Consider the following 25,297-nt stretch of genomic DNA (forward strand, 5'->3'; position numbering starts at 1 on the left):
TAGCAGTATAGGTCTTCATCAGTTTTAAACTAAAAGACTGCCTTCTCTCTGTTCCTTCCTTCCCTCCTCAGCACTGACTAGGCATCTTCTGCATCCCAGAAGCCGTCTGTGGTACACTGAGAGCTGTGGTATCCAGATACACTTTAGCCCTTTTTCTTAAGTATGCATGGGGAGGGAGTCTGGTGCAGATAACACCAAGCAATGTACGCCTCAGCAGCAAAAGGACAGGAATGACCGGGGACTCAACCTATTTCCCAGAAATGCTGGAACCAGCCCCTGGGTGCTGCCTCAATTGTGATTAAATGCCATTTGGAGCAGACAGTAGGAGCCTCATTATCCAGTGGAATGACTCAGTGTATGTAAACAGGATGCCCCAGGGAAAGGAATTTCCTGGTTCTTGAGACATTGGCTTGTAGCACACACACACTTGGAGTTCTCTGTGACAGAATATGTGGGCCTCAATGCTGATGGTTTCTTAGATATTCCAGAAAATCTGGGTCACTTGCATCCAGCCTCTGTTGGAAATTTGGAAATTAACCACTGATGTCTTCACCATCCACGACCAAAGAATATCAGAGTTGAAAAGAGCGTGGTGTCACCTAAGTTACTCCTCCGTCTGAAGCTCAGGCCATTCTACTCCTTTAATAAGCGGCCACTTTCACCTGATCGTTGTCAGGCAGGGAACTTGGTACCAGAGCCTGTCATTTTCATTGCTCTTGATTCTCTGTCTCAGTTTTAAGTCACCGGGACTTTGGAGTATTCGCTATAAAGCATTATCATAGCGGTAGTTGTCTAACATACTGGGTAGTTCGCCTGAACTACCCAGATAATTTTATAAGTTCATCAAGTTATGCTGCTATAGGAGACTTGCTCTAAGGATGACAGCATTCTCTAATTACCAGCACTTCAAAATATGGAGACTTTGCACTGCAAGAGGCGGAATGGGTTGTCCCAACTAAATCAATACCACGAGGATATCTGGAGAGTTTCAGTGAAAGGTAATGTCTGTAGGGTCCAACTGACAGTGCGTCCCCACACCCACCCGGCCCAGAAGGTCCTGACTACAGGAGCACTTCTTACCTTCTTCCTTCTTAAGCAAACATTTATGGAGCACTTACTGTATGCCAGGCCTTGTGGTGAAGTGCTGTGAATCAATAGGACACAAATCTCACCCTCAAGAAGCTTCTGTCACAAGGTAGTGAGTATCATGACCCTGGGCCACTGGTCTTCAGGTGAGAAGAACTAACAATCACATCATTGATTTATCTGAATAAAACCGGTGATAAAACTTTACCAAGAGATTCTTTGATTCTTTGGGGACTTGTGACTAAACTCTTATGGGATTAAACTTGGACCTACACCTTTCTGCTCTGGAGGAAAAGTCAAATGGCTGCAAGTGGCCAGAGAATGCAAGCTTGCAGCTCTTAAAGTAAATGAAGAATTTCCTTTCATCAGGCCCTGAGGAAAAGCCCCTGGTAGGGCTGTGAGAGGCCTGTGGCAATGGAGCTTTGAAGCCCCACTTTGGGATCAGGGACAGTGATGATTAATGTCATGGCCATCTCCTGGGCCAGCTTTCTTTCCTCCCCTCCCAGATGGGGGAATGGGAGGCGGTTCCTGAAGTCCTTCTTAGTAAGCTCTTCAGGAAAAGGTTTGATATTGGAGATTCCCTCGAAAGCCCGCTGCTCCCCTCCCAGGTTTCTCCAGCCTAATCCCTCACTCTCAGGTTTCCCTTTGTTTGGAGCCAGCCCATCCCCACACCCACCGGCCCCGAGGGGGCTCTTGGCCCCCAAACCCCTCCTCAGGCTGATCCCAGCCTCCCTTCACCTCACAGCCCCTCCCCCCAAGCCTGCTGGGTCCCAGCCCAGGTTCCAGCTCAATTTAGAAAAACGTAAATATAATACATCTCCCCCTGCTGCCTCCCTCCGCTGACGACTTGCCCCACCATTCCTACTGACAGGCCGGAGTGGGCTCAGCGCACTTCCTGTCTGCATGGGTGGTCCTGGAGATCTCAGGGAAGTAGGCTGACAGCTGAGAGCAGGGCTGGGGATCACCATGTCAGGCACACCAGAGGCAGTGGGCAGCTTTGGTTTCATTGTTCCCATTTTTGTTCAAAGTCCAAGACACAGGCCCTTCTGGAATTGGGGAGGTCTGGCCAGTTGGGAAGGAAGGGGGAAACGTCACTCCATTCCATCCTTCCACAGAAGCCCAGGTTCCTATAGGTCTTGAAGAAGGTCTCCCACAGGAGGGTCCGGAAAGGGGCCTAGGTTCAATTCCGCTAGTGAGTCATCTGGGTGACCTTAGGCAACTCACGTCACTCCTGGATCTCTTGGCTTCAAGGTGCATTGTTCAACCAGGATGTATGAACTAGGATGTCATCACTGGAAGGGTCCCTGCATGTCACCTGGTTCCCTGGTTTGAAACTTATTATTCCTGTCAAGACACTCAATGAAAAATGATGACATGCACTTCCATTTGTGTATGCTGAAACTTCTCTGGCTCAAAAAACATCTAGAAATCTAAGAAAGAGAGGGTGACACTGACTCTGTTTTGCTTTATATTTCTAAAACATTGGCAGTAGTGCATTACTTGTGGCACACTGCACAATTGGGTTTGACCACAGACCAGTGGGTTGCATCACTGCAGGGGAAACCTCCTTCTCTGGTCTATTTCTTTATAATTTCCAGGAAGAAAGGGAAGCCCAGGGAGATGACACAACGTCACGCCCAAGGCCGCACTGCCAGATAGAAGCAGAGCCGGGTGTGCACCCGACTCTTACCTGACACCCTGGGAGCATGGGAAGGAGAGACGCTTGCCCTGCCTACACTGATCCTCTAAAGATAAAAGAGGCAGCAGATGTGAAGGGGCTTTTACTTCAAAGACAAGGGTGCAGAGAAATCAGAAGGCGTGATACGGTGACCAAGTTTTAGTTATCCACGGAGATGGCAGAAACTATTGCCCCCAATGAGGTTTTGACATCTGCGGTGGACTTCAGCCTTCTCTCCCACCAAGCTATTTCCCAGAGCTGCTATCTGTGAACTGCGCGGGTGGGTTCACGTTACACCTTCTCTTATTTCCCTGGCTTACTCACCAGAGAGGAGTGCTTAATAGGCCTAGGGTGGGGGAGAGGAGGAGGCAGAGGAAGGAAAGGGGTGGCAGGAGAGGGGGCAGGGAAGGTGGAAGAGGAGAAAGAGAAACAAGGATAACCACCTCTCTTGATAATCCACTTACTGGATTATCAGCCCATAAATAAATGAGAATTGACCGCAGCTCAGCATCACTAGAAACTGAGCTTCTGTTAGCCTAGCTAAGAGAAAGCTGGGGACATCAATGATTCGCTCATTTATGCGGTTACCCCTTCACAGGCTTACACAATAAGTTTTAAGTGCCCATGCCCTAGGAGGGCACTGGACAAGGCCCTGCAGTTTGAAGAATCTGTCCTTGGGAAATTAATTACCAAAGGCATATCTATTTTAGGAGACAGCTGGTCTGAAAACCTGTGGGGCAGAGGCAGGGGGGAGGGGTGAGGAGCAGGCGACACAAGAGCCGGCTTTGGATACCTGCGTGAGAAAGCGCAGGCAAGTCCAGGGCCGGGAGCGCACTCACGACAGGCAGGATGGGAGGGGGCTGTAGGGTGTGGAGGATTCACTTTCCTAGACCACAGGACATGCAGAAAGACCTAGAATTAAATCAAGGGGAAGCATGCTCTGGGAGAGCCTCACTAGGAGCACGGGAACCTTGATGGTTTTGGACAGTGGAGGGATATGACCAACACTACACCTCAGAAAGAATGAATGAGTCAGAGGAGAGACGGTGGTGGCTGCAAGTGGCTATATTGAGGATGTAGTTTTTTTTTTTTTTCCTTCAAAAAAAGCACTAGAGAGGAGGCAGAGCAGATAGAGCAGATTCCTAAGACACTCTAGAGCAAACTTGTCCAACCCTGGCCCACAGGCCACACCTCATGCAGCCCAGAACAGCTTTGAATGTGGCTCAAATTCATAAACTTTCTTAAAACATTATGAGACCTTCCTTTGCAATTTGTTTTAGCTCATCAGCTATCATTAGTGTTGCTGTATTCATGCGTGGCCCAAGACAATTCTTCTTCCAGTGTAGCCCAGGGAAGCCAGACAATTGGACACCTCAGCTCTAGGGGAAAGATCGTCGACACAGCAAACCCACTGGATGGGAGGTGTATGGAGACAGAACGGAGAATGAGCAGTGATGTTAGATTTCTCAGCCAGGGGCCTGGAGGATGGCGGGGCCAGTAATGTGGCAGAGAACTCAGAAAGGAGTTAAGGAGATGAAGCTCGCAGGCAGAAAGCCTTCGGAATGTCTCCCCTGAAATGGATTCTCCTCTGGGCCCTTTCCTGCTTTGTCTGAAGTCTTGAGGCAAGCCTGGGCAGTGAGAGGGAGAAGAGCCTCCTGTTCAGAGTTTGCTCGGCCTCAGTAGGTGGTTTCTAAAACCCAAAGACGAGGCCAAAAGAATGAGAACAGGCGATTGTTGAGAACACCTCTCTGCTGGTCAGCTGGAAGCTGCAAAGTCCTAGCCTCTGCAGCAAGCATCACCAGGCAAACCATTTTCCAGAATAGTAAGGTCCTTTCTTGTAACTGACTTTTTGGCCATACGGGAGCCAGTGGAATTTCTCCTTTGTCCTTGGAAGATTTGCTGAAAAATCAACTCACAATAAGGCAGATTAATAAGAAAAAAAACTACACTGTGGCTCACGCCTGTAAACCCAGCACTTTGGGAGGCCAAGTGGAGCAGATCACCTGAGATCAGGAGTTCAAAACCTAGCCATGGTGAAACCCCATCTCTACTAAAAATACAAAAATTAGCTGGGTATGGTTGCGGGCGCCTGTAGTCCCAGTTATTCAGGAGGCTGAGGCAGGAGAATCGCTTGAACCCAAGAGGCAGAGGTTGCAATGAGCCGAGATTGTGCCATTGCACTCCAGCCTGGGCAACAAGAGTGAAATTCTGTCTGAAAACAAAACAAAAACTACCAATGTATTACTGTTATACACATGAGGGAAATCACAGAGTGATTGCCCAGTATCCCAATGCAGCACACGTGTTCACATACCTACTTCTTAAGGGAAAGGGAGTGAAGAAGTGTGATGATTTTTAGGGGACAGTAAGTGATTTCAGGGGAATTTCATGGGCTTAAAGAACATGCAATGGTTTGGGCCAAAGACTGTTGGGTCTGCAGATCAGACAATGATTTGTGACAAAAGTCTGTCCAGGTTTGTTGGCCGACTTTAGTCTTCTTTCCTGCAATGTGGGTTCAGTTCATGAAAACTCAGGGAAAGGATTAGAGGTAAATGTTCTTTCCTTTGGTAGGCCCAGACTTTTAGGTCGCTAAGGGAAATTCAGCCTATGTTTTGGGAGAGGTAGAGGATGGAGAGAAGAGTGGGAGAGATTGTTCTCCTTGGTGCGTCTGTCTGGTCCTTATGTAGACAGGAGAAAAGTCTCTTCTAGCATCTGTTCATCTCTAGGGTCTTTAAATCAAAATACTTTCTATGCCAGAGTGTCATACTTTGGCGTGAAGTTCCCTGAGCCCCTCCACACATCTCTCTCTGACACCAGACCCTGAAACTCTGGAAGCCACAGGCTACGTCCGTTGTCTCTGTGTCCCCAGTGCCTGGCAGCAGTGCAGACACCACAGCACTGCCCCGGGGAAGGGCAGGAGTGGGGGTCACCGCAGAGGGAGGGATGTGGCCTTGGAGTTGAGGTCAGGCCAAGTCTGAAAGAGATCATCCCACCCTGTCCACTCACACTAATGACTTGACCCCTTAAGTGACAGGAATAAATTAAACTCAGAGGTGACTTTTCTTTGAGGGAAACCCTGCTAATAAACATGGTTCACTTTGGTCTTGGGAAACTAAATTAAAAAAATACACAAATATGTCCACAGTGAAGAAGGTGGCCCACATGTCATGGAATCAAAAGAAGCAAGGCTTCTTCTATTTTCAAATATGTCCACAGTGAAGAAGGTGGCCCACATGTCATGGAATCAAAAGAAGCAAGGCTTCTTCTATTTTCTTCTACCAATGAAGAAAAAGGACTTAAGGGGCCATTCACTGAGTAGCTATTTCATTGAGTTATTAGGTTCTAGTCCCCATGCCGAGTGTTGTAACTAGAGAGGGGTAAGACACCGCCCCTGTCTCCAAAGCACTCACATTTTGAAAGTGTGCAGGTGCAGGAAAAGAGAGGAAGAGACAAACTGAGGACGGGAGAATGAGAAAATGGTGCCAAGAGCAAACGTGTCTGAGCCTGAAACACTCAGCAGGAATTCATAGGTAGGCAGCATGGCATAGGCAGATTGGACATGGGAGTGTGAGATTACCAGGCACACGCACGAGGGCCTGCAAGAAGACGCAAAACAAGAGCCAGCTCGGGGATGCTGTCATCTGCTGCACCGGGCGGTGCGAACTTTATCGAAAAAGAAGTCAGTAGCATTGAAGGATATTAAGTAGAAAAATGGATACGGTCTGGTTTGCATTTTTTTTCTTTTTTTTGAGATGAAATCTCACTCTTCCACCCAGGCTGGAGTGCGGTGACGTGATATCAGCTCACTGCAACCTCCACCTCCTGGGTTCAGGCGATTCTCCTGCCTCAGCCTCCTGAGTAGCTGGGATTACAGGCACATACCACCATGCTCGGCTAATTTTTGTATTTTTAGTAGATATGGGGTTTTACCATGTTGGTCAGGCTGGTCTCAAACTCCTGACCTCATGATCTGCACACCTCGGCCTCCCAGTGTGCTCTTACCGGCATAAGCCATGGTTTGCATTTTTTAAAAACCATTCTAAAAAGCAAGAAGGTAAGGTAGAAGGAGCGAAATAAACAAAGCAGGGAGACAACTTAGGGTGCATTTGCAGTAATTCCAAAGAGAAATGGTGAGGGTTCAACTAAGAATCCAAAATTCTCAGTAGAGACAAAGTCAGCGAGGTAAGTATCCACAAATAGAAACTCTCCCCAGTTAGAGTTGATGCAGAGTCAGAAAGTAGCCACAGGGATTAAGACAGGATCCACACCAGTCCACAGACATTTCTCCTGAACCCAGAGGCTCAGACTTGAAATTTCAGGAGCCAACTCAAATGCGACCACAAGGGCTTTAATGCCTGGTCTCTGAGAGGAAGCTGCCTCATGTATTTCCCTGCCAGGATGATTTCTACCTGGTGCACATTTCCAGAGAGCAGGAGAGACTGGGGGCCCTTCGCCCTTCAAAACAATTATCTGGCTTTTACTCCAAATAAATGAATCAGTAAACATATAATCACTGATGCACTTCCCTTTCTGTTAGGGTTTAACAGCTCATGACCAAGAAAAATAAGATCTGCTCTCATGACTGTGTGAATGACAAGAAATTCATCTCATCAGCTACAGAAATAGCCCAAGGGCTTCAAAATTCTGGTTACATTTAAGAAGCTGCAGGAGGGGGCATCCCAAGATGGCCGAATAAGAGGCAGGTCTGGAAAGCAGCTCGCAGCAAGAGAGATGCAGAAACTGAGTGGTCTCCGCAATTCCAAACGAGGTACCAGGTTCATTTTGTGGGTCCGGTTGGACAGTGGGTATAAACCAAATAGGGCAAGTTGAGGCAAGGCGGGGCACTGCCCCACCCAGGAAGTGTGTGCAACAGACCAGAGGACCAGGGGATTTCCCCCTCTAGGACTTTAGTTTGGATACAGTGCTCCTCCCAAGCCCTCTACAACCCACAGAGCAGGACATCTTTGCCAGGCTGAAAAGCCTCAGCGAGCTGCCTGAACAGGGCAGAACAGCAACTTCGGCCGGTGCCGCGGGGACTGTCAGCATAGATCTAGGCAGAAGCACTGGCTGACGCAAAAGCCAGAAAGCTGGCTGGACACAGACACCTGCCCCCAGAAAGAAGGGGAACTGAAAACAGGGAAACAGCCCACACGGCAGGACAGGCCCCCTGCACAAAGCCCAGAGGCTAAAAAACTCTCACTCCAGAGTTTCGCACCCAGAACATGAGAGAGCAACCAGGGATGATTGAGCTCAGCAGGGGGAAGGGCAGCCGCCATTGCAGAAGCCAGCCTAATTTTCCTGAGTAAATAAAAGACGCAGCAGCTCCACTGAATCTGTGGCAGGCCAGCAGCCCCTCTGCAGGCAGACAAAGGAAAGGCCGCCTCTCCAAGCAGCTACCTGAGATCAAAACTATATAAATCCAAGGAGATGGGAAGAAACCAGCACAAGAAGAATGAAACCATCAAAAACGAGAATGCCTCTCCCCCACCACGAGATCACAACTCCTCACCAGCAAGGGAACAAAGCTGGACGGAGAATGAATTTGACGAATTGACAGAAGCAGGCTTCAGAAGGTGGGTAATAACAAACTTCTCTGAGTTAAAGGAACATGTTCTATCCCAATGCAAAGAAACTAAAAACCTTGAGAAACGGTTAGACGAAATGCTAACTAGAATAACCAGCTTAGAGAAGAACATAAACGACTTGATGGAGCTGAAAAACACAGCACAAGAACTTCGAGAAACACATACAAGTTTCAATAGCTGAATAGATCAAGCAGAGGAAAGCATATCAGATCTCGAATATCAACTCAATGAAATGAAACAAGATGGCAATAAAAGAGAACAAAGAGTGAAAAGAAATGAACAAAGCCTTCAAGAAATATGGGATTATGTGAAAAGACCTAATCTACACTTGATCAGTGTACCGGAAGATGACGGGGAAAAAGAATCCAAGCTGGAAAACACTCTTCGGGATATTATCCAGGAGAACTTCCCCAACCTAGCAAGGCAGGTCAACATTCAAATACAGGAAATACAGAGAACACCACAACAATACTCTAGAAGAGCAACGCCACGGCACATAACCATCAGATTCACCAGGTTTGAAACAAAGGAAAAAATGCTAAGAATACCCAGAGAGAAACATCAGGTCACCCACAAAGGGGAGCACATCAGACTCACAGTGGATCTCTCAGCAGAAACCCTACAAGCCAGAAAAGTGTGGGAGGCAATATTCAACACCCTTAAAGAAAAAACTTTCAACCCAGTTTCATATCCAGCCAAACTAAGCTTCATAAGTGATAGAGAAATAAAATCCTTTACAGACAAGCAATTGCTGAGAGATTTTGTCACTACGAGATCTGCCCTACAAGAGCTCCTGAAGGAAGCACTAAACACAGAAAGGAAAACCCAGTAACAGTCACTGCAAAAAAGAAGCAAATGGTAAAGACCAATGACGCAATGAAGAAATTACGCCAACCAAAGGGCAAAATAACCAACCAGTAATAAAATGGCAGGATTAAATTCACACATAACAATATTAACATTAAATGTAAATGGACTAAATGCCCCAATCAAAAGACACAGACTGGTAAATTGGATAAAAAGCCAAGAACCATCGGTGTGCTGTATTCAGAAGACCCATCTCATGTGCAAAGACACAAAGAGACTCAAAATAAAGGGATGGAAGAAGATTTACCAAGCAAACGGAGAGCAAAAAAAAGCAGGGGTGGCAATCCTAGTTTCTGATAAAACGGACTTTAAACCAAAAAAAAATCAAAAGAGACAAAAAAGGGCATTGCATAATGGTAAAAAGACAAATACAACAAGAAGAGATAGTTATTCTAAATATATATGCACCCAATACAGGAGCACCCAGGTACATAAAGCAAGTCCTTAATGACCTGCAAAGAGACCTAGACTCACACACAATAATAGTGGGAGACTTTAACACTCCACTGTTAATATTAGACAGATGAATGAGACAGAATATCAACAAGGAAATCCAGGACTTGAACGCAGATCTGGACCAAGCAAACTTAAGAGACATTTACAGAACTCACAACCCCAAATCCACAGAATATACATTCTTCTCAGCACCACATCTCACTTACTCTAAAATCGACCACATAATTGGAAGTAAATCACTCCTCAGCAAATGCAAAAGAATGGAAATCATCACAAACAGTCTCTCAGACCACAATGCAATCAAATTAGAACTCAGGATTAAGAAACTAATTCAAAACCACACAACTTCATGGAAAATGAACAACTGGCTCCTGAATGTTGACTGGATAAGAAATGAAATGAAGGCAGAAATAAAGATGTTCTTCAAAACAAACAAGAATGAAGTGTCTAGAGGGAAATTCATAGCCATAAATGCCCACAGGAGGAGCAAGGAAAGGTCTAAAATCAACACCCTATCATCAAAATTGAAAAAGTTAGAGGAGCAAGATCAAAAAACTCAAAAGCTAGAAGAAGACAAGAAGAAAGTAAGATCAGAGCAGAACTGAAGGAGACAGAGACACAAAAAACCCTTCAAAAAATCAACAAATCCAGAAGCTGGTTTTATGAAAAGATCAACAAAATAGATAGACCACTAGCCAGACTAATAAAAAAGAAAAAAGAGAAGAATCAAATAGATGCAATAAAAAATGACAAAGGGGACATCACCACTGATTCCACAGAAATACAAACTACCATTAGAGATTACTAAAAACAACTCTATGCACACAAACCAGTAAATCTGGAAGAAATGGATAAATTCCTGGACACTTGCCTCCTCCCAAGCCTAAACCAGGAAGAAGTTGAAACCCTGAATAGACCAATAACAAGGGCTGAAATTGAGGCAGAAATTAATAGCCTACCAACTAAAAGAAGCTCAGATCCAGATGGGTTTACAGCTGAATTCTACCAGACATACAGAAAGGAGCTAGTACCATTCCTTCTGATACTATTCCAAACAATGCAAAAAGAGGGAATCCTCCCCAACTCATTTTATGAGACCAACATCATCCTAGTGCCAAAACCACACAGACACAACTAAAAAAGAAAACTTCAGGCCAATATCCATGATGAACATCAACACAAAAGTCTTCAATAAAATACTGGCAAAGAGAATGCAATAGCAAATCAAAAAGCTTATTCATCATGATCAAGTAAGCTTCATCCCAGGGATGCAAGGCTGGTTCAACATACGCAAGTCTATAAATATAACCCATCACATAAACAGAACCAAACACAAAAAACACATGATTATCTCAATAGACGTAGAGAAGGCCTTCGACAAAGTTCAACAGCCCTTTATGCTAATAACCCTCAATAAATTAGGTATTGATAGAACATATCACAAAATAATAAAAGCTATTTATGACAAACCCACAGCCAATATCATACTGAACAGGCAAAAACTGGAAGCATTCTCTTTGAAATCTGGCACAAGACAAGGATGCCCTCTCTCACCACTCCTATTCAATATAGTATTGGAAGTTCTAGCCAGAGCAATCGGGCGAGAAAAAGAAATAAAGGGTATTCAATTAGGAAAAGAGGAAGCCAAATTGTCTCTATATGCAGATGGCATGATTGTATATTTAGAAGACCCCATCATCTCAGCCCAAAATCTCCTGAAACTGATAAGCAACTTCAGCAAAGTCTCAGGATACAAAATCAATGTGCAGAAATCACAAGCATTTCTATACACCAATAACAGACAAACCAAGAGCCAAATCAAAAGTGAACTCCCATTCACAATTGCTACAAAGAGAATAAAATACCTAGGAATACAACTAACAAAGGATGTAAAGGATCTCTTCAAGGAGAACTACAAACCACTGCCCAATGAAATAAGAGAGGACACAAACAGAAAAACATTCCGTGCTCATGACTGGGAAGAATCAACATCGTGAAAATGGCCATACTGCCCATTATAGATTCAATACTATCCCCATCAAGCTACCAATAACCTTCTTCACAGAATGGGAAAAAAACCACTTCAAACTTCATATGGAACCAAAAGAGAGCCCGCATAGCCAAAACAATCCTAAGCAAGAAGAACAAAGCTGGAGGCATCATGCTGCCTGACTTCAAACTATACTACAAGGTCATAGTAATCAAAACAGCATGGTACTGGTACCAAAACAGAGACATAGACCAATGGAACAGAACAAAGGCCTCAGAAGCAATACCACGCATCTACAATCATCTGATCTTTGACAAACCTGAGAAAAACAAGCAATGGGGAAAGGATTCCCTGTTTAATAAATGATGTTGGGAAAAGTGGCTAGCAATATGCAGAAAGCAGAAACTGGACCCATTCCTGATACCTTACACTAAAATTAACTCCAGATGGATTAAAGGTCTAAACGTAAGACCTAACACCATAAAAACCCTAGAAGAAAACCTAGGCAAAACCATTCAGGACATAAGCATAGGCATAGGCAAGGATTTCATGACTAAAACACCAAAAGCAATGGCAACAAAAGCCATAGACAAATGGGACCTAATCAAACTCCACAGCTTCTGCACAGCAAAAGAAACAATCATTAGAGTGAACTGGCAACCAACAGAATGGGAAAAAATTTTTTGCAATCTACCCATCTGACAAAGTGCTAATATCCAGAATCTACAAAGAACTAAAACAGATTTACAAGAAGAAAACAAACAAACCCATTCAAAGGTGGGCAAAGGATATGAACAGACACTTTACAAAAGAAGACATCTATGAAGCCAACAAACATGAAAAAATGCTCATCACCACTGGTCATTAGAGAAATGCAAATCAAAACCACATTGAGATACCATCTCACACCAGTTAGAATGGTGATCATTAAAAAATCAGGAGACAACAGACGCAGGAGAGGATGTGGAAAAATAGGAGGAACACTTTTACACTGTTGGTGAGAGTGCAAATTAGTGCAACCATTGTGGAAGACAGTGTGGTGATTCCTCAAGGACCTAGAAATAGAAATACCATTTGACCCAGCAATCTCATTACTGGGTATATACCCAAATAATTAAAATTGTTCTATTATAAAGACACATGCACACATATGTTCATTTCAGCACTGTTTACAATAGCAAAGACCTGGAACCAACCCAAATGTCCATCAACAATATACTGGATAAAGAAAATGTGGCACATGTACACCATAGAATACTACACAGCCATAAAAAATGATGAGTTCGTGTCCTTCATAGGGACATGGATGAATCTGGAAACCATCGTTCTCAGCAAACTGACACAAGAACAGAAACCCAAACACCCCATGTTCTCAGTCATAGGTGGGTATTGAACAATTAGAACACGTGGACACAGGGAGGGGAGCATCACACACTGTGGTCAGTTTGGGAGGGCTAGGGAAGGGACAGCGGGGGATGGGGAGGGTGGGGAGGGATAACGTGGGGAGAAATACCAGATATAGGTGATGGGAGGATGAAGGCAGCAAACCACCTGGCCTTGTATGTACCTATGCAACAATCCTGCATGATCTGCACATGTACCCCAGAACCTAAAGCACAATTCAAAAAAAAAAGAAGCTGGAGGAAGGCTCCAAGGGAGATAACTGAATTCCTGAGACAGGGTTATAATAGGGATTACTTTCTGGAAGACTAGAGGAACAAAAGCTTATGTGTTTTAGATAAACATATGACAAAAAGAGCCCATTTGAGATTCCAGACTTGTCAACAAAGCCCTAAGGGCTTAGCGTTTTCTGAAAGGACAAACATCCTGGAGTGCTTAGAGCTAAGGCTTCTGATTCTTAGGTATGCCTTGGGGTCTGGTACGCTCATTCTTTCACCATTAGGGGACAGACTACACATGGGATGGGAAGAACCTTCAGAGGTCACTATATTCAGGAGCTTCAAACTGTTTTGAGTCAAAAACTTTCTAGATTTGAGAGAAACTGAACTCTGACAATAAGGACGGTGGCCAATGTTCATTGAGAGTCTATGTGTGCAAGCTCTGTTTATCACTCTACATGCATCACCTGATTCCCAGAATAGTCCTTTGAGGTAGGTGCTATGATCATAAAACCTATTTTTCAGATGGGAAAAATTGGGCCTCACTGATTTTAAGCCTCAGAACCAGAGTCATGTAGCTAGCGTGCAACAGGGTTAGGATCGAAAGCCCAGTAGTTCAACTGCAGCACCCACTCCAATCACGCTTAGCTGCTCGATGAACTTTGAAGAGGGTTGTTGTGCAGCCAAGTCTTTGATTGTACATAAGGAAAAGTAAGTTCTTAAAGGGTTAAGAGGATAGTCCAGAGATAAAAGAGATGAAAGAAACCTAATTCAGAAAGCACTGTAATCACACTTAAATAAAATATGAAACAAAATAGCCATGTCTCTAGAACATGTCTCTAAGATTGAAAGTCATAGCAAAATGGACTAAAGAATTCTGTGAGTGAAAACAACTTGAAAAACCCCTGTGTGCTTCCTCTTTGGGATAAGACCGCATCAATATCAACTGAAATTTACTCAGTCAGTATCAGGAACAACCCAAATTGCTGAAGAGACTGTTTCGGTCTCCAGACTTGTTCCTCCCTTTTGGTGCTTAATAAATGTTTGATGAATAAACAGATAAATGAATTCGTGCACCTGTGTTTTCTGTTTTCCTCCCAAGCCTTACTATGCCTCTTCTGCACTTGCTGCCCAATTCCCAAGCAAAGAGTATGCAGTCACAGCATTGGCCAAGATTTTACAGCTGCTCCATATGGCCTGATGTGAAATGCAAGCCTGTCTGGTCTTCAGGGTTCTCCACTAATCCCAGGTCTATATCTGAAATCTCCATACGCCAAAACTACCATTTGCTTTTCTTTGTCAACAGTTACTCATGGCAGGGTATAGTGGCTCATGCCTGTAATTCCAGCAACTTCAGAGGCCAAGGTGGGAGGCTTGCTTGAGTTCTGGAGTTAGAGACCAATCTGGGCAACATAGTGAAACCTCACTGCTACAAAAAATCAAACAAATTAGCTGAGCTTTGTGGTGCATGCCTCTAATGCCAGTTACTAGGGGGGCTGAGGTGAGAGGGTCGCTTGAGCCTGGGAGGTCAAGGCTACAGTGAGCCATGATGGCGTCACTGCATTCCATCCTGGGTGACATAGAAAGACCCTGTCTCAAAACAAACAAAAACAAACAGTTATTCATGGCCAGGAGACTCGCTGCACTTGCCAGTCCTTTTCCTTGGAATGCTCTTCTCTGTTCTTATCATCTATATACAGATCTCCAGAATCAGAAGAGATCTTGGGGATCACTAAATTAACCTCCCACCTACAGCTGGAAACCTCTTTGGAATATCTGTGGTTCACCATCAACCAAGCCCTATTTTGAAAGTGTAAACTTTCAAAACTTGTCTTGTAAAGTTATTATTATAGAGTTACCTCTGACAAGAAACCTTCTCTCATTAATTAATACATGCAGTCATTCGTTCATTCTCTTAGCTTTATGTAGCAGACATAGCGAGTGTTTGAGGTTTTTTGTTGTTGCTTTTTGAGATAGGGTGTCACTCTGCCACCTAAGCTGGAGTGCAGTGGTACAATCATAGCTTAGTGCAGCCTCAAACTCCTGGGCTCCAGCAATCCTTCCACCTCAACCTCCCAAGTAGCTAGGACTATAGGTGTACCACAGTACATTCTACTATTTTTTTTCTTTTTTCCTTTTTGTAGAGACAGGGTCTCACTATGTTGCTCAGGCTGATCCTGAGCTCCTGACATCAAGCAATCCTCCTGCCTTGGCGTCCCAAAGTGATGGGTTTATAAGTGTGAGCCACTGCACCTGGCCTGCAGTGTCTGCTATATGCCAGGAAATGTGCTAGACTCTGGAGGCTGTGAAGATCAATAAGCCATGGTCCCTACCCACTGCGCTTTAGAATCTAGTAGACTGGGTCTGTTGAAGAACATATATGTATGCAATATTACCATAATTCAGTAAGATCCATCAGCATGTGTACCAAACACTATATTAGGACAGAAACAAATAATGATTTCTCTCAAGAGAAACCGGGGCTTACCTGGGAAGACTTCCTAGAGGAAGCACCATGTATAAGGATGAGCCTAGAACATTCAGGTCAACAACATGGAATGGAGTGGCGTAGGGGGCTGGTAATCTCAAGCTTCCTAAACGCTGATTATTCTTTCATATCACATCATTTCAGGATATTAAGTGATTTACACTCACTGAAAGAGTATTCTCATACATTGTCCATGCCTGGGTGAATTGGTCTTATTCTTTCAGAAAGCAATTTGGTAAAATGAATCAAGAACCACATAATGACCACACCTAATCATACCTGTGTGAATCCATCTGGATGAAATAATACTATAAATAAAGATTATATGCACAAAGGTAATGCTTATGAGAGGACTGAAACAGAGGAGAATTGTGAAAAAAGCCTCCACTGGAAGATAGGCAAGTGAAATATGGCATGCTTACTAAAGGGATTATTACATAGCTATTCATTTTGAATGTTACATGACAACTTGGAAATATTTATTTGTATAATGGTAAATAAAAAATAAATGTGTGAGTATGATCACAATTTTATTTTTAAATTCATGTACATAACAAAAAGGGTCTAAGAAATGGCACCAAATTGCTAAAAAAAATATTTAAAAGTTGGATTTGGGAGACATGTTCTCTTCTTCTCTTTTCAAGATTCCAGGTATAAGATTGTTTTATTCATTTTAAGTTGTGGGTTTGTCTTTGTTTTTCAGTCTACGGTCTGAATCTCACTCTCCGCAGTCTTGGCGTGAATGCCTTCCCAATGTCACCAAGTAAATCTTCTAGCTCTTTACTTTTATCTCACTCTTCCCATTTCTTTGTAAGCACTCGAATAACACGGTAGATGTGTATTCAGTGGCATAGCCCTGACACGACAGGGCATATTTCCCTAACTCTGCCTTCCTCAGGCTTCAAAACCATCAAGATAAATAACACTGGGCACTTAATACACAGTTTTTATATGTGCCAGGCCTTCTTCTAAGCACTACATTAGCACTGAGCACTAAGACCCTCTTCTATTCATTAACTACTCACAGCAGCCCAATGGGGGGATATCATTATCTTTTTTTAATAACCAAGCAAATTGAGAGACCTAGAGGTCTTGATCAGAGTAAGTGGATAACTCACTCAGGGTTATCCAGCTAGTTGATCAAAAGCTGGGACTTGAGGTCAGAAACTATGGTGCAAGCGTCTCCCCTCCTTTTTGTTGTATTTTAATGTTTTATTTCTCTTTTTTCAACTCTTAAGTTCAGGGGTGCAAGTGCAGGCTTGTTACGTAGGCAAACTTGTGCCATGGAGTTTGTTGTACAGATTATTTTATCACCCAGGTACTAAGCCTAGTACCCATTAGTTATTTTCCCTGGTCCTCTCCCTCCTCTCATCCTCCACCCTCCAACAGGCCCCAGTGTGTGTTGTTCCCCTCCGTGGGTCCATGTGTTCTCATGGTTTAGCTCCCACTTATAAGTGAAAACATCTGGTACTTGGTTTTCTGTTCCTGCATTAGTATGCTAAAGATAATGGCCTCCAGCTCCACCCATGTTCCTTCAAAGAATATAAGCTCATTCTTTTTCACGGCTACATGGTAGTCCACAGTGTATATGTACCATGTTTTCTTTATCTAGTCTATCATTCATGGGCATTTAGGTTGAATGCATTCTTTGCTATTATGAACACTTCTATGTACATAAACTAGAAACCTTTAGGGTCCCTGCTGTAATCACTCAAAAGAGGAAGCTGTGAAAGAGCTGAACAGACAGGCTGACAGGCATGTAAATCCCACACAGCTAGCTGGTGATGGCGATGGTGGGACCACTGGGGTCAGAGGGTGGAGGCAGACAGACAGAGCTCAGGGATTCTTAATGTAAGCCCCTTCTCAAATGGAAGTCTCAATCTCTAGCAGCACTTTTTCTTTCTGGGTGAGAGGATGGTAGATGAAGAATGGCATCTGAAATATGAGCAATCACCTTTGTGTAAATACAGCATCAGAGAGAGATTAGAAGTAGCTCTTAGCCAAACATGAAAAGCACAAAGGAGCTACACATTTCCTTAAACCAGGTCTCGATGTTTTCTTAATCTATTATTTCTGAAGCAGACATAATGATGGTTTCTTCTCTGGTGAGCTGTTCCAGATTACAACACTGAGGCTTTGCCTAGAATTTTAGAAATCCCAGGGCTAGGAAAAAATTTTCATGGCCATCTGATCTAGGCCCTGCCCATTACTCCACTGTTAACATATGCATGCAATTTCTTATAACAGAATAGGAGAAATGTCCATTAGAAATGATGATTGAGGTATCCTGTGCACACAAAGTTACTGAGGCCCTCTGCTACAAGTGACTAGGGGAAGGGAGCAGGAGCCATATGCAAACACAATGATAGGTGCAATGACGCTAAGTACTGAATTAAATAATGAGTGATTCTTTTGTGGGATCTTATTGATGTTTCCCCATAAACCGTAGATTGAGTAAATGTTTAGATGCTATACCTAAGATCTTTTTTTTTTCACTCTGTTGGTCAGGCTGGAGTACAGTGATGCAGTCTTGGCTCACTGCAACCTCCATCTCTCAGGCTCAAGCAATTCCCGTGCCTCAGCCTCACGAGTAGCTGGGATTACAGGCGACTGCCACCAAGCTGGGCTAATTTTTGTATTTTTAGTAGAGACGAGGTTTAACCATGTTGGCCAGGCTGGTCTCAAACTCCTGACCTCACATGATCCACCTGTCTTGGCCTCCCAAAGTGCTGGGATTACAGGCGTGAGCCACTGCACCCAGCCTATACCTAAGCTCCTAATCTTTGGTATCCTATGCTTTCACTTCATTAGCTCCAAGTCTTGGAAAGAGGCTTCTCAAACATCCATTCCAATAGATGATCAGGATTATTGTCAAGTAGTCAAGAGTGCAAAGGCAGAGAATTCATGGCTTCCAAGCCACATTTAAAATGGTTGCTATCCATCAGCCTGTACCGACAGGTGCTCCTGCCTTCAAGCCTTATCCAAAACAATTAGAGGCTCTGCAACTAAAAATACACCTCTAACTCCCTACCGAAATAGACCCAACTTTTTATTTAAAAGCTTTAATCTTACCCAACCTTATCTGATCAAAGTAGGGGACTCTCCTATATTCTCCAAGTCAAGATGTAGATATCCTTGACCCAAGTGTCATTGGATAATTTACTCTTCTTTCATGGAAACCGTATTTTTAAATTTCAGATTGTACTATTTCCCTTTCAGCTTTATCAGTAATAGAAAACATGGGAAGGGGCCTGAGAGATCGAACTTCATTTTACAGATAAGGAGAGGAGTGCCAAGGAAAAGAGAACATCATCCTAGAATCATCCACCAAACTGTTGACTGAGCTGCTCCAGGTTCTCCTTCCAGGGCTCTTTTTGCCCATCCTTCTCAACTTTCATGTGGCACAGAAGGGAGCATTGAATAGCCATGAAGCTCATGAAGAAGCAAAGGCTGTCCCAGCCATTTTCCCCAGTCCTCTACCTTCCCTGCTCAACCCCACAGATCACATGTCTGTACCCGACCCCCGTGGAAGGCAGGACCATGGGTTCTCACTCATTTCCATGTACTCCGGAGTCAGCCCTGTGTATGGTTCCAAGCTGTAGTCTAGGTCCCACTGCTCTGGATGTTTTGAATGGGCAGAGTCAGTTTCTCCAGCTTCTGTCTCATCTTTCAGCTTTCGAAATAGTTTCTTCAGCTTCCTAGAAAAGAAATGGATTAAGTTACAAAGAGCCTCTGAAGAACAGGGTTGGTTTTGCAAACAGAAAGAAGGAAAACAACACGAAGTTTTCACACTAAAGCTATCTCTGATCCAAGGACAAGTAGAGATAGAGAGACACTAAAAAGATTACTTTTCTCCTAAAGACAACCTGAGGAAGTCCTTTATGAAGATCACACAGACTCCCTCCACAAAGGATCAGGTTTTTTCAAATCCCAAAAAACCTTGAATTCTCCCTGCTGTTTGGCAGGCAACAAGAGAGTTGGCCCTTCCTGCTATTGCTGAGACTGCTCCGGTCCTCCTGTCCCACGGGTGATCTATCCGCCTCCTTCATGGGGGAACACAGGAGTATGCAGTAAATAATAAAAAGATGGTCTCCTCCCAGGTGAAACATTTTTCAAGTCTCAGTAACATTAATAGTGTCATGTTTCCATTAAAGCCAAGCTAAACATTGCCCACCACTGCTATGGACTGAATGATGTCCCCCTGAAATTCATTTGTTGAATCTCTAACCCCTAATATGACTGTATTTGGAGACATGACTTTTAGGAGGTAATTTAGATTAAATGAGGTCAAAAAGGTGGGGTACTAATCCAATAGGATTGGTGGCTTTATGGATAGAGGAAGAGAGAAAAAGGTACCTCAAGACCATGTGAGGACAAGAGAAAAGGGCAGCTACCTGTAAGCCAGGAGGAGCCCTCATCACAAATTCAACCCTTTCGACCTTGACCTTGGACCTTTTAGCCTCTAGAACTATGAGAAAATAAATCTCTGTTAGCTAAGCCTACGGCATTTTGTTACAGCAGCTTCAGCAGACTAAGACAACCACACTCGGGATTTTTTTTTTTTTTGGTCTAGAATGATAATAATGGCCCACCTTCTCAGGATTGATGTAAGAATTAAGTGAAACAATGTTTAGACAGTCCTTAGCACAATAGCTGGATGCTGTGAGCATTGAATACATGATACCTATAATTATTTTTAATACTGAATGCTAAAATATGCCTTAGGATAGAGTTATTTCATACTTCCCATTGATGCACAATGTATACAAGATGAATACAGGCAAAAGAGTGAGGTCCCAGTTCTCCGAATTGATCTAACAGTAAGGTTCCGGGAGATATTGTGTCGGTGCAAAAGTAATTGCAGTTTTTGCAATTACTTTTTAATGGCCAAAAAAAAAAAAAAAATTCAGTTACTTTAGGAGCAACCTAATAGTTGGGGGACCTAACAGTAAAATAGAATCACAGACTTGAAGAGTTTAAATGGAATTTTGAAGTCCATGTTTCATCTGGATGCAGAAACCTCCCCAAGTCCCCCAACAGTCTTCACCCAAAACCACCCAGCCCCTGTGTAGATATTTCCAGAGGAGCATTCCTTGTGTGATTAGGCATCCCGCCCTTGTCTGAAAGTGCCTTTAACAGTTAATGAAAATCTAATCGTTCAAAATAATGTTTTAATCTCTGGTCTAATATTTCCCATCAAAAGCACTTAGTATAGTGGATAAAAGTCTAATCTTTGGTGGCAGAAATTGTATAAAACTCGTTCTCACAACTCACCAATTATATGTCCATGGGCAAGTTATTAGGACGCTATAAGCTTTAGTTTTCTTATCTTTAAAATGGAGACATAAATATTAACTTGCTCATGGGGTTAGTTAAAAGACATAATCTACATAGCATATTTAATTCAGAGCTTGATAGATGTTAAGAGCATGTTAATCAGATGACCTAGAAAAATCTTTAGTAAAGAATTAGTGAGTTTGGTTATACATAGAAAATTGAATATAAACATATATTAATCCACTGCTAATATGCCACTAAAATTACAACGAACGAATAAAAAATGTATAAAACCACAGGTTAATGAAAATAGTCATGAATATAGTAGTGTGTGAGGAATGTTAATGAATATCTTGAAGATGGACAGTGTGTGAGGGAGCTGACAAAGCTGTGTGGCTGACATCAAGTGTTCACAGTGGAAGATGGCAGAGAGAAGCCAACTCATGCTGTAAAATTTCAGAAAGTCTCTGGAGTTGGAGGCACTAGGTATCCCCAAGGCAGGGGGTGGCGACTTTTCAAAGCTCTGCTTAAGGAATAGTAGGCCCCACTGTCTCTGTAAGCATGCTGCCTAGGTGACTGGCACTTCCCAATACCAACAGGAACAAGAAGTTTATTCCGAAGAGAAAATGAACCAGGAAAAAATCTATAAATTCAATAAAATGACAGGACGATAAAAATCAATATGCTCTCTCAGAAAAAAAAAGTGGAACAGACATAGAAGTTAATAACAGGAAAAAAAAAAGATTAAAAAATAATTGATCTAGGAACTCCTTATTTTTTCTGAGACGGAGTCTTGCTCCATAGCCCAGGATGGGGTGCAGAGGTGTGGTCTCGGCTCACTGCAACCTCTATCTTCCAGGCTCAAGTGATCCTCCCATCTCAGCCTCCCAACTAGCTGAGACTACAGGCATGCACCACCATGCCCAGCTAATATTTTTTTGTATTTTTAGTAGAAACAGGGTTTCACCATGTTACCCTGGCTGGTCTTGAATTCCTGGGCTCAGGTGTTCCACCCACTCGGGCCTCCCAAAGTACCAGAATTAAAAGCATGAGCCACCACACCCGGCCTGAAACTTCAAAACTTAATCAGAAAAAGAAGATGAAGAAAATGATGGGGAAGAAAGTACAAAAGATGTATAAGAAAATGTCCCAGAGGTGAAGGACATGCATTTTCTGATAGGAAGGATCCACTCAGCATAAAGCTGAAAAAAAGCCTCCAGCAAAACACATCATCATGAGATTTCAGAACTCTAGGAATGATGAAAAGGATTCTAAAAGCTTCCAGGTACAGAGAAATAAACATAGATCCTATACAAGTAATTGGGAATCAAAAATAGGCTACAATTCTCCAGATCAGCCCCTTGACACTAGAAGACTCTGTAGAAATGTATTCTCATTCAGAAGGCAAATAATTTTCAGCATAGAATCCTTTACCCAGCCAAAGTATACAAGAAAGCCAGAGACAGACTCAAGACACTTTTAAATAGGCAAGGTTTCAAAAGAATTAACTTTCTATGCATCCATTCTCATGAAGTTCCTGGGGGATGAATTTCACCAAGGATACAAAGCAAGGAAGAAAACATACAGAATCCATCGAACAGGAACCCAATCAAAGAAAGAAGGTATTGAAGCTCATTCAGATTGATAGTTCTGTAGAAGGTATAGCGAATGCACAGTTGTGGTTTGAACAGAACAGAGGATTTCTAGAAATCATCTCCAGAAAAAAAAAAAGGGACTAATAAGACATCTGGTGTGTTTGGTGAAGTAATCTCACTGGGAATGGGGACATTTAAACAAAAGTGACCAATAATGTGTAATGGGTGTCATAAAGGGAGAACTTTAAGTGATTATGATAACATAACATAGAGAGTCCTAACCTGACCTAGGGCACCCAAGTTCTCTTTGAGGAAGAGACGTGTGAACTAATTTAATTTATTAACTTGATTTATTAAATAAATAATTTAGTTTTATTTAATAATGACAGATGGTAGAAGAAGACAGAGAAATGTGGAAAGAGCGTGAAGGGGGAAGGGGTTATTCTAGGCAGGTGGAATTACTTACACAACAGCCAAAGGCAAATGTGAAAATGGCTCATAGAAGGAACTGAAGGGAATGCAAAATGCTTGGAGCATACAGTAAAGTCGAGAAAGTGAAGAAAGGTAAGTCCTGAAAGGCAGTACATCAAAGGCCTTGTACACCATATTATGCAGTGGTTCAGGCGAGGGATTGGGGTGTTAGCAGCGGACATGAAGGGAGGCAGGCATATTTGAGACATGCATAAGAGGTAGAATTAAAAAGTGGATGGTGAGTTGGACACAGAAGGGGAAGGACAATGAGGAATCAGCGATGATTCTCATGGTCTTAGAGCATGTGTGTGGAGGGTGGTGCCAACTGCTATGATAGAGAACACAACGGAAAGAGGCAGTGAGGAGGAGGAGGGGGAGGAGGAGGAGGAGGAGGAGGAGGAGTTGTTCTTGTCGTGTCTAAGTGGAGGAACCCATGAGACAGCTAAGCAGAGATGCCCAGTAGGCAACTGCATATCTGTGCCTGGAGCCCCGGAACAGCCTGGGACTGATGGAGATCTGAGAATATCATGGAGAGAGCGGTGGAAGCCCTAGCAATGAACAATGCCCACCGTGGATAGAGCATGCATCAGAGAAGTTACGGGACGCGGTAGAGGGAAAGAGCCTTCAAAGGACAAGGAAGAAGAGTCATGGGAACAGAAGGCCAACTAACTGCAAGACTGGCAAAGGCAAGGCCAGACACAGGGGCTACAGGAGGGGCTTTGTGGTCAAAGTCCCATCAAATGTGGGTAGGTCAAAATGAATGCGGGGGAAAATATCCACAAATAGTCCTGTGAATTTATCATTCCCAGATTTCCTCCTGGACACCTCAGTGACCATTTAAAAAATTAATAAAGAAAATCCCTCCAGAGCAGAATTTAACAGGAATCCCACAAGTTGTATAACACACAGATGGGCTATTGGAAAACTTCAGATTATGATTCCGACCATATGATGCACTCACTCATTAAAATAACTCCTTTGATGTTATTTTTTTTTTTAATTTGCTACTTTTCCGTCCCTTTTCAATGACAAATCTGAGAAACTCTTTCTGGAAGGCTCACAGCTTTCTCTCTGCCTGTGCCCCACAGGGTCACCCCAGGACCATGGTGAACGTCGTCACACCTTGAGCGTCCCTGCAGCAGGAATCTGGGCCCCAGACAGGTTCCTACAAACCTGGCTCCAGAGATCTTTAACCTCATTAAATAAAGGTGGCAGAACCTAGCCCTACACGACCAAAAACGAGGAACACATCGGCCTCTAAGCCTGTGTATTCCTATTCCTTTTCCTGATACCTGACAAGGTTCAAATTTGTTCCTTAAACTTCTGATTTATGGCCAGATTCCAGTGTATTTGAGGAGAACACAGACCTCCCTCCTGTGACAGCTTTAAAGAGAGACTGTTTTATGTCTGGAAATATAACATTTATCACATTTACAAAAAGAAAGCAGAAAGTTTATGAAATCTTACTAGCTGTGTCCAGGGGTATATTTAACAGCTATTTTTGGATATGATCTGGAGCTTTTAGTCAGAATAGGGATGGCAAGACATTTTGACCGTGGAAGTATTGATCTGTCTATTTGCTCTGTCTGTCTCAAAGCATGCCCAGGAAAGAACCTAGCACATGAAAAAGGTAGCATTTATCCTTTCACCAAAAACCCATCTCTTGGAATGAGAAGAGGCCGATTTCCAATTTTGCTTCCATGTGTACTGGAACTAAATTTGAGACAGAATTACAGCAAAGAGTTTGGCTGTGGTGTGGTGTGTGTTTCAGGGGCACTATGCAATTTGTATCCAAAGTCTATTTTGCATGAACATATATGGGAAAGGCATGGTGCAGGGAGGGGGGAGGGAAATCCCCATCTATGAATTCAGATAAAAAATAGCACAAGGTCAGGTTCAGCCATGCTGCTCACCATGTCTGAAGTAATCTCAGAAGAAGATGCCTATGAACATCATACTGGGGGACCCATAATGTTTAAAACCATCCGATCCTCTGGGAAGCATCTGTCACAACTCCATCAGGTCCCAGGAGCCTGGAGATGCATGAGGGGGAGCTGTCCAAAGCCAGATCACTCAACCAAGTTTCATCTATTATCACGGAATTAGTCACAGAGCTGCCTTTCAACTCAGTGACCCCATTTTACCGTCTTTATCTGAAGCATTTTGTTTTCCATCTCCAGGGTCT

General features: G+C 43.3%; 1 protein-coding gene across 2 annotated transcripts in view; it reads right to left on the reverse strand.

Annotated features, from left to right (window-relative positions):
• ANO2 (anoctamin 2) overlaps positions 1-25,297 on the reverse strand; it is a 391,299-nt gene that overhangs the window by 23,118 nt on the left and 342,884 nt on the right. For both annotated transcript variants that reach the window (XM_032254535.1, XM_032254534.1), the window contains one exon: positions 19,322-19,467. In XM_032254535.1, the coding sequence (XP_032110426.1) occupies positions 19,322-19,467 (146 nt within the window). The remainder of the gene's footprint in view (positions 1-19,321; positions 19,468-25,297) is intronic.

The sequence above is a fragment of the Sapajus apella genome, unplaced genomic scaffold (assembly GCF_009761245.1).
Source record: "Sapajus apella isolate SASKATOON/1434 unplaced genomic scaffold, GSC_monkey_1.0 scaffold86, whole genome shotgun sequence".
NCBI classification, from domain to species: domain Eukaryota; kingdom Metazoa; phylum Chordata; class Mammalia; order Primates; family Cebidae; genus Sapajus; species Sapajus apella.